Source organism: Physella acuta, unplaced genomic scaffold (assembly GCF_028476545.2).
Source record: "Physella acuta isolate Inbredline_101_S28 unplaced genomic scaffold, ASM2847654v3 ptg001014l, whole genome shotgun sequence".
Classification (NCBI taxonomy): domain Eukaryota; kingdom Metazoa; phylum Mollusca; class Gastropoda; family Physidae; genus Physella; species Physella acuta.
The window spans coordinates 295888-310254 of NW_026732531.1; the positions used below are offsets into that span (position 1 = coordinate 295888).

Genomic DNA, 14367 nt, shown 5'->3' on the forward strand with positions numbered 1-14367 from the left:
GCAAAGAATCTTTCATGCAGGTCCTCACAACAAAGGAACCAAGTGGTGGGACAAACACAGGGTTCAGAGCATACAACACGGGGATATATACTTACACCCAACACAGAAACTCATTTTCTTACTTTTATATTAAAAGACAAGTAGACGCAGACAATGACACAACATCTCCCCTAGACATATAAGACCTTTTAGTTTACCAATCGTGCCTTTAACGAGACTTTAATGTAAATATGTAAATAAGACAGAACCTTGACTGTATGCTGATGGGGTTGTTTTTATTCAATAAAAACTTATTATATAAACGGCCTTTTTTTAATTTTTGATGTGAGTTATTGTTTTGTTACTTGTCCCTGAAAGTTATGTAACTCGGTATCCTGTATAAGATGTATGACTGGAATCAAAATCAACCATTTAAAATACTGGATCCGAGTTGGAAACAGCTCTTTACGGCATTGAGCGGTAGCCCACCCAGGCGTGGTAAAACAGTATTCAGGGAATACTATATACACCGCAGTATAAGAACCCTATACCATGTCCGTTGAATGTTTTTGTCTTCAGTGCTGTGGATGGGATTCCACTGAGAGCACGGGAATGTTGGAGCAAACGGAAACTGGTCTTGATATTGGACCGGATGAAGTGAGATTGTATCCTGTACAGATGCTCAGTAGCTTTCATGAGACTAATCAAGGGGAGATGAATCTAGGTTATGAGAGAGTGTTTGTACAGCGACCTATAGGTGGAACCTTTATTGAACCCCTTGATGAGACGCCACCACCACCACCCAGCCCAGCTTTCGAGAGGGACATTGACTTCAGGTTGCCTGATGAGGAGGAAAGGTTGCAAACATTTTCAGGGTGTTGGTCCGACGTCTACCCTGTGGACCCTATCAGTTTGGCTAAAAATGGTTTTATCTTCATTGGACCTGGCGACCTTGTCAAGTGTGTTTTCTGTTTGAATACGTTGAGGGGTTGGGAAACGGGTGATGTGGTAGAAGAAGAACATCGACGCCATTATCCAGACTGTCGTTTTGTACGGGTTGCACATTCACACACACACACACACAGACACAGACACAGACACACACACACACGAGTTGTTTTAAGTAAATAAATTTTTTATATACATTTAAATGCTCTTTTGTGATTTATTGTATTAGCTAATTAAAAGTTGTGACAACTTTCCCATCCAACTATGAAGTCCTACGCGGTCAAAACATCGGTGTCTGTTATACACCGCAAACCAAACTTTTTTCGGTCAAACCAAAAAGCTCTCTCTCTCTCTCTCACACACACACACACACAATCACAAAACGAACTTGTAAAGACAAAAACAATATTGCATCGGGAAAACTTCACCGACCCTAGTATAAACCATCCACCAACCGACTCTAAGACATGGATGGACCGAATTTGAAACCTGTCTTGTTGAAAACTTCACCGACCCTAGTATGAACTCACACACACACTCACACTCAAACACACACACACACACACAATCACAAAGCGAACTTGTAAAGACAAAAAATATTGCATCGTTGAAAACTTCACCGACTCTAGTATAAACCATCCACCAACCCCTTCCAAAACATACATGTAACAACTTTGTAACCTGCCTCGGTGAAAACTTTACCGACCCTAGTTTGAAACCTACTAACTCCAAAGCATGCATGTAACAACTTTGAACCAACCCATTGTGAAACCAAAACCATACTACCCTAGTATAATTCCTAAACATGCATGGTCCGAGTTCAAAACCAACCTCGGTGAAAACTTCACAGACTCTAGTATACATTCTATCCACAACAATTCCAAGAACATGGATGGTCCTAGTTTGTAACCTGCCTCGGTGAAATCTCCACCGACCCTCGCATAAACTCTACACCAACCAACAACAAAACATTGATATACCAACTACATACAACACACGGGGTCGACCCGGGTCGATCAATATTATTTCTTTACTCGATCAAAAAACCTATGATACTGCGCGTATAACCGTTAGTAAAAAGCACGGGACCCAACCGGGGGAAAAAATCAATTAAAGTGGTAACAGGTGTTCCAACACTTAATGGTGGCTTTGCGGTTAACCACTTAGCTCTTTCGATTAATTACTATAACCCTTGCGGTGTTCGCTTCGGCGAACAACACATAAAGCCACGATGCATGACCAATTTAATTAGGCGGACCCTCATTTGATGGCCCCGTGGCTGCAATCAATATAATACCCATAAATCTCCGGGCGGCGCGTGTAAAAACAAAACAAAAAAAAACAACAAAGGATTGCGGATCGATAAGTAACACGTGTTGCACGGCTGGTTAATGGATGTTCTATTTTTGTAACGTTCGTTGTGTTGGAGAATGTAACCTGTTTTTTGTACACGTTCATTGTGTTGGAGAATTTAAAGCAATATACAAAGAAATAAAATGAATTTCAAACAAATAAGCAAATTACGTAACTCGTTAATAAAAATTACAAAACAAAATAAATAATAATTTTAAAAAATTAAAATTTTTTAAAAATTTAAAAATTTAAAAATTTAAAAATTTAAAAATTTAAAAAATTAAAATAAACAAAATAAACAAAATAAAATTACGTAACTACTCAATAAAAATAATTAAAAAGTAAACTATGTAATTAAATTAAAATTCAAACTAATTTTAAAATAAAATTTAAAAAAACTTATTAAAACTCATTAAAAAAATCATTAAAATTACGTAACTAGGTCAATGAATACGTCACAAGGTCACTAATTACGTCACAAGGTCAATGATTACGTCACAAGGTCAATGAATACGTCACAAGGTCAGTGATTACGTCACCAAAGGTGACCCACCCTCCGCTCCTCCGCCACCCTAGGGTGGGGGAGTATTTTACTATATCTCATTGCGCCAGGCTCACCCTTCACCCTCATCCTACACCCTTCACCCTGCGCCAGGCTGGGAGTATTTTACTATATCTCATTGTACCAGGCTGCGCCACCCTCCACCTCCGCCAACCCCAGTTGGCGTAGTATTTTACTATATGTCTTTGCGCCTTCCCGCGCATCCGCCTCCCCCTGCGATGCGCCAGGCTGGGAGTATTTTGCTATATGTCATTGTACATCCGCCTCCCCCAGGCGGGGAGTATTTTGCTATATAGCCTTTGCGCCTGCGCCTTCGCTCCTCCGCCAAAAATAATAATCAAAAGTGACCTAATATACTACTGACAATGCAATCTGAAATTAAATTTGACTTAATAATTGGATGCCTAATTAATTTTTTTATGAATTAATTAAAATTTGGACCGAATTAGTAGGCATGTCTAGCCAACCACACCACACGCGTCATCACGTTCAATAGCTGCGCCATCACGTTCAATGGCTGCGACATCACGTTCGGTAGCTAGGCGCGCAATGGTTTTTAATCATATTACTCTATTGCAAATAAAACATGTAAAATACTGAAAAAAAATTAAAGAAAAAACGTTTTAATAACTAACCAATGGTTTTACTAACCCTGCTCTTGATTTACTCTACGAAAGAGCTATTTTTAGATAACATAAGGAAATTGCGCTAAAATTGTCACTAGAATTTTTTTAATTACTTGTTTTTAATGCGTATACCCCTTTAAACATTTAGTATGCTTATGTTTTTCTTTACATATCTGTTCAATATACGTGAGGCTTTTGTCGAGATTTTTTCTCGTATTTTCTAGTTCCATAGTTATATCTCCCGATATTTAAAAATGAATGAAGTCTTGTTTTATTAAAATTCCAAGAAAAGTTTAAAAGACTTCATTTTTTATCTTTACTGAAATGTTGAAATGGGCAAATAGATTAAATAATTCAAAATCAAATGTTGAATGCTGAATGCATTACATAATAAAATGTATATATAATTATAATTATAAATCAAATATTATATTTTTGTATTTCACTTACTTAAAATTACCATTTACTTACGGTTTTGTTTTTCGAGGTTTTTGGTTGTCTCTTGTATCTGCTCATCTGTTTTAATATTTATTATAAATAATTCAAACATTAAAAACCTTTCAAAGTAATAACGTTAATAGTGAAAACATTGTTTGGAAGCTTTAACTAATATTATTTAAAATGGATTTATATTACTTGTCTTTATTGGCACCCCGTCAAAAGAGCGCAGACAAAAGAGCGCCGACATAAGAGCGCCGACATAAGAGCGCACTAATTTCCCGACAAAAGAGCGCCGACATAAGAGCGCAAATTAAAAATTGAAAAAACAGATTTAATAAATAGGAACATGAAAATTTACTCAGATCAGAAGGCATCGTTTGATGTTAAATCTGTATGGATTCATTTAAAAACTAATTGTTCAGTTTCTTTAACTGCATTCATAACATATTAACAATAATATATAAATAAAAAGGTCGTTTTATCGTACCGCCGATTGTTTAATTAAAACACGTGTTAACCATGTCATATTCGTTTAGCGTACAACATGTGTTTTTTAATTGGCTGTGCTCTTATGTCGGCGCTCTTTTGTCTGCGCTCTTTTGTTGGCGCTCTTATGTCGGCGCTCTTTTGTCTGCGCTCTTATGTCTGCGCTCTTATGTCGGCGCTCTTTTGTCTGCGCTCTTATGTCGGCGCTCTTTTGTCGTGCGCTCTTTTGACGGGTCACCGTCTTTATTATGTTAATAATCATAACAATTCTGTGTCAGTGAATAATCTTTACTGGCCTCCATAAAAACTACATGTAAGAATTATGTCCATCTTCGAAATTACCAAGTGTATTTAGTGTTTTACGTTATGTTGAATGCTAAAGCTAAGTCGACTTAAAATTGTATAAACATGTTTTGAAAAAAAAAAAAGACCGTAGTTACCTAATGTAATCATAAAAACAAAATCAAGCATAAAATGTGATGATCGCCCGACTTGAATTTAAAAGAGTGTACGTTTTATAGATATTTTTGTACAGAAATTTCGATTACAACATGTGATCTAAATTAAATAAGCATACCTTTTTCCTCCTCGAGTTTTTCACAAGACAACTTATAATGAGAATATTCTTCCTCGAGCCGCGCTAGTTTGGTTTGCATCTCCTCTATTAGGAATAAAATAACACAAAGTACAACATATATTCGTGAAATGGCCAGTTATTTCATTTCTTATATTAAATCAATTCAAATTAATTTTTGTATGAATATCGAATGAAAATTAAATATGGTAATTTTTAATAATTAATTTTTTTTATCATTTCTAAATTATACGAAGATATAAATATAATTCTATGTTTTGCAATTACGAAAATTAAAATTCCTTGAAAAATGTACTCGCCTAACGGTTTTTTAAAATAATTTTCATACTTTATTCAACATGCATTGGTGTTTATTAATAATCGAATATTAAAACTAGTATTAATATTATTAAACTACTTTTATATTCGCTCAGACCAGCATTACAGTATTTAAATCAGTGTTTATTGATTTATAATAATACAGAAGCTAATGTAACACTAATCAATGGGGATGCTTATTACCCACTGTGGTGTTGTGTTTAAAAGGGCTTACCCTGAGATAAAGCACATAGTGGAACGACGCTGTTGTCAACTGCTTGCTTTATTGACATTAACATCAAGCCATAAACGGCGATGTAGGACGGTAGAACAGTGTAGAAAACAGAAAAACGGTAGCCCTTCATTAGGTTTACATGATCTACCTATAGGCAACGTCACCGTCCGTGTCCACAGCAGCCTTGGTTCTGACTGACAAGGCCACAGACACGAACTACCCATAATTCCATGTCACATGACATGGAACACAGGTAAAATTCGCGCACCGAAGAGCGTGAAAAAAACTACATCTACAATTGCGGTCCCACAGGGGCCGCAGCCCAATAAATTCATCATGTCATGTCATGTTTGCCTGTCGTCCCTACTGGGACATAGGCCGCTGACAAGAGCTTTCCAGACGTCTCTGTCCAGGGCTAGTCTCTCCAACTGTCCCCAGGTGTATCCAATCTTCTTGGTGTCTTCTTCCAGGTCACGTCTCCAGGTCTTTCTTGGTCTGCCTCTCTTCCTCCTGCCTTGTGGATTCCAGGTGAGGGCCTGTCTTGTTATGCTGGATACAGGCTTCCTGAGTGTGTGGCCAATCCATTTCCATTTTCTCTGGAGGATCTCTACTTCCACTGGCAGTTGATTTGTCCGTTGCCATAGAACATCATTTCTGATGGTTTTAGGCCAGCGAATTCGCAGGATCTTTCTGAGACATGCGTTTATAAATGATTGTATTTTCTTCTTATTTATAGCAGTTATTCTCCATGTCTCAGCTCCATAGAGTAAAACAGGTTTTACTAGTGTGTTGAAGATCCGGATTTTTATTCTAAGGGTTAAATCTCCCGAACCCCAAACATTTTTTAGTTGGTTGAAGACTGCTCTTGCCTTACCCGTCCTTATTTTTATGTCTGCTTCTGTCCCACCCTGCTTATCAACAATACTTCCAAGGTAGGTGAATCTATCCACTTCTTCTAGGGCTTCTTCTGCCAGTGTTATAGGGTTGTTGTTTGATGCATTGACTTTGAGAACTTTACTTTTCCCTCTGTGGATGTTCAGACCCAGGCTTGTAGAAAAATTTGCAACCCTGTTGGTTTTATCCTGCATTTGCTGTTGTGTGTGAGAAAGGAGGGCCAGGTCGTCAGCAAAGTCCAGGTCATCCAGCTGGCTCCACAATGTCCACTGTATACCGTTTCGCGTTTTCTCTGTTGACATCTTCATAACCCAGTCTATGGCCAGTAGGAACAGGAATGGTGAAAGTAGGCAACCCTGCCTTACTCCGGTCCGTACTGGGAAGGCCTCTGTAGTCTGTTGGCCATGCACTACTCTACACTTGAGACCTTCATATGAAGACATAATAATGTTGACTATTTTCTGTGGCACCCCGTAGTGTCTCAACAATTTCCACATTGACTGCCTATCCAGGCTATCAAAGGCCTTCTCATAGTCTATGAAATTAATATAGAGAGATGAGTTCCACTCTTGGGTCTGTTCAATGATGATGCGCAGGGTAGCAATTTGGTCTATGCATGACCTTTCCTTCCTAAAGCCCGCCTGTTGATCTCGAAGCTGGGGATCTATGGCTTCCTTCATTCTGTTTAATAATATTCTGTTGAAGACTTTGCCTGGGATGGACAAAAGTGTTATCCCTCTATAGTTAGAGCATGCACTAAGATCGCCTTTCTTTGGAAGCTTTATGAGTAGTCCCTCCTTCCACTCCTCTGGTATTTGTTCATCTTCCCAGATTTTCTTGAAGAGTGTGTATAGTAGTGTGGTGCTAGTTTCTATATCTGCTGTCAGTGCTTCTGCCGGTATACCATCTATTCCTGGAGCCTTCCAATTTTTCAGCTGCTTTATAGCTCTATGTATCTCTTCTTTTGAAGGTGGGTTGCAGTCTATAGGGAGGTCACTTTCAGCTGGTGGTATGTCTTGCGTGCACTCTGGTGTTGGTCTATTCAGTAGTTCTTCAAAATGTTCTACCCATCTCTTCATCTGTCCTTCCGCATCAGGTATTGTCTTTCCATCTTTGGTTTTCACTGGCCTCTCTGGCTTACTGTACTTACCAGATATCTTCTTAATTGTATTGTACACGTCCCTAATATTACCATGGTACAGTGCTTCTTCCGCTTCTCTTGCCAGCAGTTCCAAATAGCTCCGTTTGTCTTTCCTTATGTGTTTCTTTACATTTTTGTTCGTTTCGGTGTATTCTTCCAGTGCTTTTAATTTCGTAGCCCGTGTGCGGCTGTTGTTTAATGTTGCCTTCTTTCTTTTTCTCTCTTCAATAATTTTCATGGTATCTGCTGATATCCATTCCTTCGCTTGTCTTTTGATAGGGCCTAGCACTTCTTCGCATGTTGATGTTAATATACTTTTAGTTTTTTCCCATGTTTCCTCCATCGTCTCTTCTTCTATTAGTTCTTGTAGTACCTGGAACCTATTGGACATATGAAGTTTAAATTCGTTGAGTTTAGATGGGTCCTTTAGCAGGCCTGTGTTGTACCTGTATTTCCTTTTGTTTTCCAACATGTTTTTCTTCAGCTTGAGTTTTACTTTAGCTACCAGTAGGTGATGGTCTGAAGCAACATCAGCTCCTCTCTTGACGCGTACATCCTGAAGTGATCTCCTGAACTTTTTTAAGATACATATATGGTCTATCTGGTTTTCTGTAGATAGGTCGGGTGATACCCAAGTAGCTTTATGTATCCTTTTATGATGAAAGAGACTACCGCCAATGACTAAATTATTTGTGGCACACAAGTCAGCAAATCTTTCTCCGTTTTCGTTCATCTCACCTAAACCCTGCTGTCCCATACATTCTTCATATCCTCTGTTGTCGCTTCCAATCTTAGCATTGAAGTCGCCCATGAGTATAAGGATGTTTCTTCTTGGGCGGTTCTGGATAATGGTCATTAGCCTGTTGTAGAATTCGTCTTTGTCCTCCTCTTTGCTGTCATTTGTTGGGGCGTAGGCCTGTATTATGTCCATGTTTATTCGTCTTATTTTAGTTTTAAAGGTAGCTGTTATGATCCGCGGGCAGTGTGCCTCCCATCCGATGAGAGCCCTTTGTGCTTGATTTGATAGCATGAGTGCAACTCCTTGAGTATGTGGTGCATTTTCATCCTCATGACCTGAGTACAGCAGTAGCTCTCCTGATATCAGCCTTTTTTGTCCTGAGCCAGTCCACCTTGATTCGCTGACACCCAGGATAGCTATTTTATAGCGTCTCATTTCTGCTGCTACTTGGGTTGCTTTTCCAGCTTCGTACATCGTGCGGACATTCCAAGCTCCAATATTGATGGTGGTCCTAGTGGAAATAATGGTGGTCGACCTGGTGGTTTCCAATACATATTGGCTTTCACCACCCGGCTTCATAAATTCTCCATCGGGAGATCCATTTTTCCCCTGGTCCGAGCTGTCTTTGTTTCTCTCTGTCTGCGTTTCTGTAGCGGGTAATTTGTTTTACGAGATAAGGTTGCTGACCTTATGCTCAACCCCCAACCTGGAGGACCAGGGTGCTAGCTTTTGTCTGACCCCTACCCGCGCAGACCTTCCCAGCTTGGTTGAACCTGCCAGGAGTTAACACTCCCGCTGGTATAGCTCTAGCCCAATAAATTACAACTTATTATTTCCCCCCCCCCCCCTGGCTGGTAACAATGATATGTGTTACTCTAACACACTAATTTTTGCCTCATGCAACATGACTCCCTTACTCCCAATGATGCCATTCTTATAACATAAACACACTATACACAACAGTATAACCTAATATTATGTTTTATGGGTCAACTCTCGTGCATCAACAAAATAATTTTGGTATTGACGAAAATCTGCATGCAATTAAAAAAAAATGAATGATTTGATTAAAAATGGCTTTGTCCTTATATCAATCATTTAGCAAGTTGCATTTCCATAACAGCGCAAAAAAAGTTGAATTGTTTAAATGAAGTCTTACTATTACACAATTCAGCAGTTTTCTGTTATTAGCCATGTATTAAATGTAAAAACATCAGCAGAGACTAAAGTATTAAAGTATTACAAAATAACAAATATATCAGCAATATAAAAAGACAATGGTTATATGTCGTAGAGTCTTATTTAATTTACAAAGCAGTGTAGTTAAAATTTGCAAAACATCAAAGTAGAATACATTTTAGAACAAAAAAAAAATTCTACGTTGCTTTTAACCATTAGGAATAACTTGTGGGTTTTAAAATACGATATATGTTTAAACACTAAATATTCTTTCATCTTCCAACATTTTAAAGATTTTAAAAAACATGACAACAACATTAATAGCCCACCTTGCTTTTTTAACAGTTCTTCGTAATCACTGCGATGCACAAAATGTACTGGTGTTGTCGCAGCTGTTAATATTGTTTAGTGTACATATACTTTTGCATGTATATATATATATATATATATATATATATATATATATATATATATATATATATATATATATATATATATATATATATACATATATATATATATATATATATATATATATATATATATATATATATATATATATATATATATATATATATATATATATATAAGAATATATATATAAATATATATATACGAGCCGACCCGCTATTTAGTTGATTTATTTTCTACTTTTCAGTAATTCATAATTTGTGAATTCGACAGTACCAATGCTGCCACTGAAAATATTTGCTTTAAAGCACTAACCCCCCTCCTTTCCCCTAACCCCGACCCTACACCCCCCCCCCCCCGTGAAAGCAGCCTCCTCTTTGTTACCTCCTCTAAGTTTAAAATCGGTTCAAACTAAATTATCTGCCCCTAATAGCCGTCACTAAACCCGGCACTATGATTTGTAAACATTAACGTGAGCACAGCTCACCAGACCATGTGGGGGTGGGGTAGGGGGTGGGGGTGATAGTGATAGTGATAGAGAGAAAGAGAGGGGACTGCAAGGAGGCACTTGCAGCTTGTTTTCTAACGGCTCCCAGAAGAGAATTATATATATATATATATATATATATATATATATATATATATATATATATACATATATATATACATATATATATATATATATATATATATATATATATATATATATATATATATATATATATATATATATATATATATATATATATATATATATATATATATATATATATATATATATATATATAAAGAATAGGTGTATGGTGTTTAATCTTCATATATATAACAGCATAAAAAACAACGATCCTTTAGATTACTGTGTGTTTGCATATTTCCAGGTGTAAAGCTATTAAAAAAATAAAATCGATATTTTGTTATCCACTTTATCGTTAAACTGTCGTGTCGAAAAAAATTGATTATGTTGTAGAAATTACATTCTGCGAGAGCTCTGCTAGTCAGAATATATTAAGTCTTTAAGGAACAAACAGTCTCAGTTTCAATTCAAATACTCTTGTTACCCAGCAGATAATATGGCAATAGGTTAAGACTGTTTCCTTAATTTCCTTGCAATTTGGATTGAGTGCGAACTTAAAAAATAAACGAGAAAAATGGCCCGTTGAGGAAAGATACAACGGGCGCTAGATTGATAGTGCTGTCTATTTTTCTAAACCAAAACCAAAGCCACCACCTTAACCTCAAATTGAATCGGAAACGACAAATTACTTTAAAAACGGATTTTTATCAAGAATCGTCATTTTAATCGGATTTAAGCTTGATCTACACTTAGTTACCGCGCATTGATACTAAATACAGTCGTAAACCATGCACCTAATCTCAAGTTTCTTTCAGGCGACTCTACTTGGGGATAGAGGGCTCCGCCTTCCACCTCCCCCATCCCCCCACACCCCGACAATTTTCAAGTACCCCCCTCCCTCTTCGGGGAAGAAAAAGTCTGAAAGAGACACTGGTCGCATATGTAGATCATACAAACTAATGGTAGAAACTTTGCACGCATAACACTTTTTAGATTAGAAAATTTAAAGTTCCCCTCTCCTCGGAGGAAAAAGTCTGAAAGAAACACTGGTGTCGCGCTTAGCCACTACCCTAAGAATTATATGAAAGAAACTCTAAATGCCAAACACTTTTAAGTTTATACACATTAATTAGCCTATGCCGTAATGTCAGTCTTTTTTTATTATAGAGTATCGATGACGCCGTATCTTTTGAGTTGGGGGGGGGGGGGGGCGGCTTAGATGTTCTGCCGGGGGCAGGGCTTAGCGCCTACCTGAAGAATTGTATGAAAGAAACTCTTCACGCAAGCCATTTAGATTAGACAATGTTTACTCGAGAATCAATGACGTCATATTACTGTGTGCACTCTCCGGCTTGAGATTATTTTCTACCATATGACGTCATTTAGAGTTTCTTTCGAGCTTTTCCTCTCCCAGAATAAACTTGTCCGTCTTAAATCTCGTCTTTATTTGTTTCGGATCTGGAACACTGGCCCCTTTTATACACATTTTATCTTTTTAACTTTTTTTTTCTCCAGTTTTGGTTTTTTAGTCAGGTTACAGTTTGAAAAAATAAACCCACTGCTGTTTGTATTATAATGTTAGTTTAATATAACGGAATAGAGGTTCTTATCTACGTACGGGGGGGGGGGGGGAGACAGGGGTGGGATTAGACGTTCTACGGGGGTAGGGGGAGGGAGAGAGGGGGGACGTTCTACAGGCAAGGGGGGGGGGGGGGGAAGAGAGGGTTGGGATTAGACGATCTACGGGCGGGGGGGGGGGGGGGCAGGGAGAGAGGGGTGGGATTGGGGGGAGCGATTAGACGTTCGACGGGCGGGGGGGGGGGGGGGAGGGAGAGAGAGAGGGGAGGGATTAGACATTATACCGGGGGGCGGGAGGGGGTTGGGGCTTTGCCCCTACCAAAAGAGAAACTCTACACGCAAACCACTTAGATTAGACAAAATTGCCTTTTTATTCAATGTTTACTCGAGAATCAATGACGTCATATTACTGTGTGCACTCTTCGGCTTGAGATTATTTTCTATGTGACGTCATACTTCGCTTTCGTTTTACTGTGCATGTTTTTAATTTGCTTGTGTTTTCTCTAGAGCGTTCTTGTCAGATAGATACATAGATAGATAGATATATAGACAGACAGCGAAACTATGGCCCGTTGAGGAAGGATACAACTGGCGCTAGGCTGATGGTGCTGTCTCTTTTCTCTAAACTAAAACCACCCCACCCCACCCCCCCACACACACCCCCACCCCCCACCCCCCCACCCACCCAAAAAAAATGTCTACCGCCCCATTCAACGAAATATAATTATATACTTTTTCCAGTGTCCGCCCCCTCCCTTGAAAATTCTACCCCCGCCCTCGAAAATTTCAAGTACCCCCACCTCTCTCCGGGGAGGAAAAAGTCTAAAAGAAACACTGGTGTCGCGCTTAGCAACAAGAATTGCATTAAAAAAATTGCAAGAAAACCACTTTTTAGATTAGACACATTAATTAGGCGGTAATTTTATTATAGAGTATCGATGAAGAAATTTCTTTTGAGTTGGGGAGGGGGGTGGGGGGCTCAGACGTTCTTACGCGGGGGTGGGGCTTCGCCCCTACCCGAAGAATTATATGAAAGAAACTCTTCACGCAAACCACTTAGATTAGACAAAATTGCCTTTTTATTCAATGTTAACTCGAGAATCAATGACGTCATATTACTGTGTGCACTCTCCGGCTTGAGATTATTTTCTACTCTATGCTAAATGTGACCGCGTCATACTTCGTTTTTCGAATTACTATGCATGTTTTTAATTTCCTTGTGTTTTCTCTAGAGCGTTCTTGTCAGATAGATACATACACAGACAGCGAAACTATTAGTATTAATTAGGCTTGCGATAATTCCGATCTTAGCCGTAGCACCCTTAAAGTTTGGCACTAATTTCATCAACTCTCATTAACTATTGAACGTTTGAAAAGATAAAAATGTCAGGATAAACAAAAGCGGTTAGTTACCAGAATCACTTGCAAGTTGCGATTCGTTCTCTTCTTCTCTAAGCCTTCGTTTAATCTCGTTTAGTTCGTTTTGAACTTGTTCTGTTATAAAACGGCATGTGTTTGAGAGAGAGAGAGAAAAAAAATATATATATATATATATGTTAGTCATATATCTTTAAAAAAGAAACCGAATGTAATAACTTGTTTTTTAACTTCTCAGCTTAATAGATATAATTTACCAAGCTGTACTTTCAGTTTCATCGATTTTTTTCTCTGTACAAAGTGATCATCTGTGAACAAAATAAGCAAAAACGTAAGTTTCATAAGCTACATATAGGCCTAACCAGTTACTAAATATTTTAGAATGGCTTGATAGCAATTTAATATAAACACTGGTACAATGCAAACGCCTACTGCATCAATATAAATGAATCGGTGCATATATATAAATATATATTATATATATATATATATATATATATATTTATATATATATATATATATATATATATATATATATATATATATATATATATATATATATATATATATATATATATATATATATAAAATCATATATATATATATATATATATATATATATATATAATATATAAAATCATATATATATATATATATATATATATATATATATATATTTAAAAAAAATAGGTCATTCAAAAATGTTCTAGCATAAAAAAAATTAAAATACTCATATACACAGAAAACTTTTGTGCTTTTAAATAGACAAATTTAAATGACAAAACCAAGCTCTAAAATAATGCATTTTTTATATAGTATTTAAATATTCTTTTTTAGCTTAAAAAAACATGTGTTTCTGAATGCACCCTATTTATATCAGCTATTTTTAATGTAATGAATTACCAGATAATTTCAATAGCATTGATGAATGGTCATAAGGATGCTGAATGGA

The 14367-nt window shown here is 37.3% G+C and overlaps 1 protein-coding gene across 1 annotated transcript in view; it reads right to left on the reverse strand.

Moving 5' to 3' along the window:
* Positions 1-14361, reverse strand: part of LOC131954592 (myosin-9-like) — a 57561-nt gene extending 43200 nt beyond the window's left edge. The window contains exons 1-6 of the mRNA XM_059318367.1: positions 14319-14361; positions 13673-13723; positions 13452-13532; positions 9805-9867; positions 4973-5056; positions 3940-3984 (exon numbers count right to left, since the gene is read on the reverse strand). Coding sequence (XP_059174350.1) covers positions 3940-3984; positions 4973-5056; positions 9805-9867; positions 13452-13532; positions 13673-13723; positions 14319-14337 — 343 coding nt within the window. The 5' untranslated portion in view covers positions 14338-14361. The remainder of the gene's footprint in view (positions 1-3939; positions 3985-4972; positions 5057-9804; positions 9868-13451; positions 13533-13672; positions 13724-14318) is intronic.
* Positions 14362-14367: the final 6 nt, after the last annotated feature.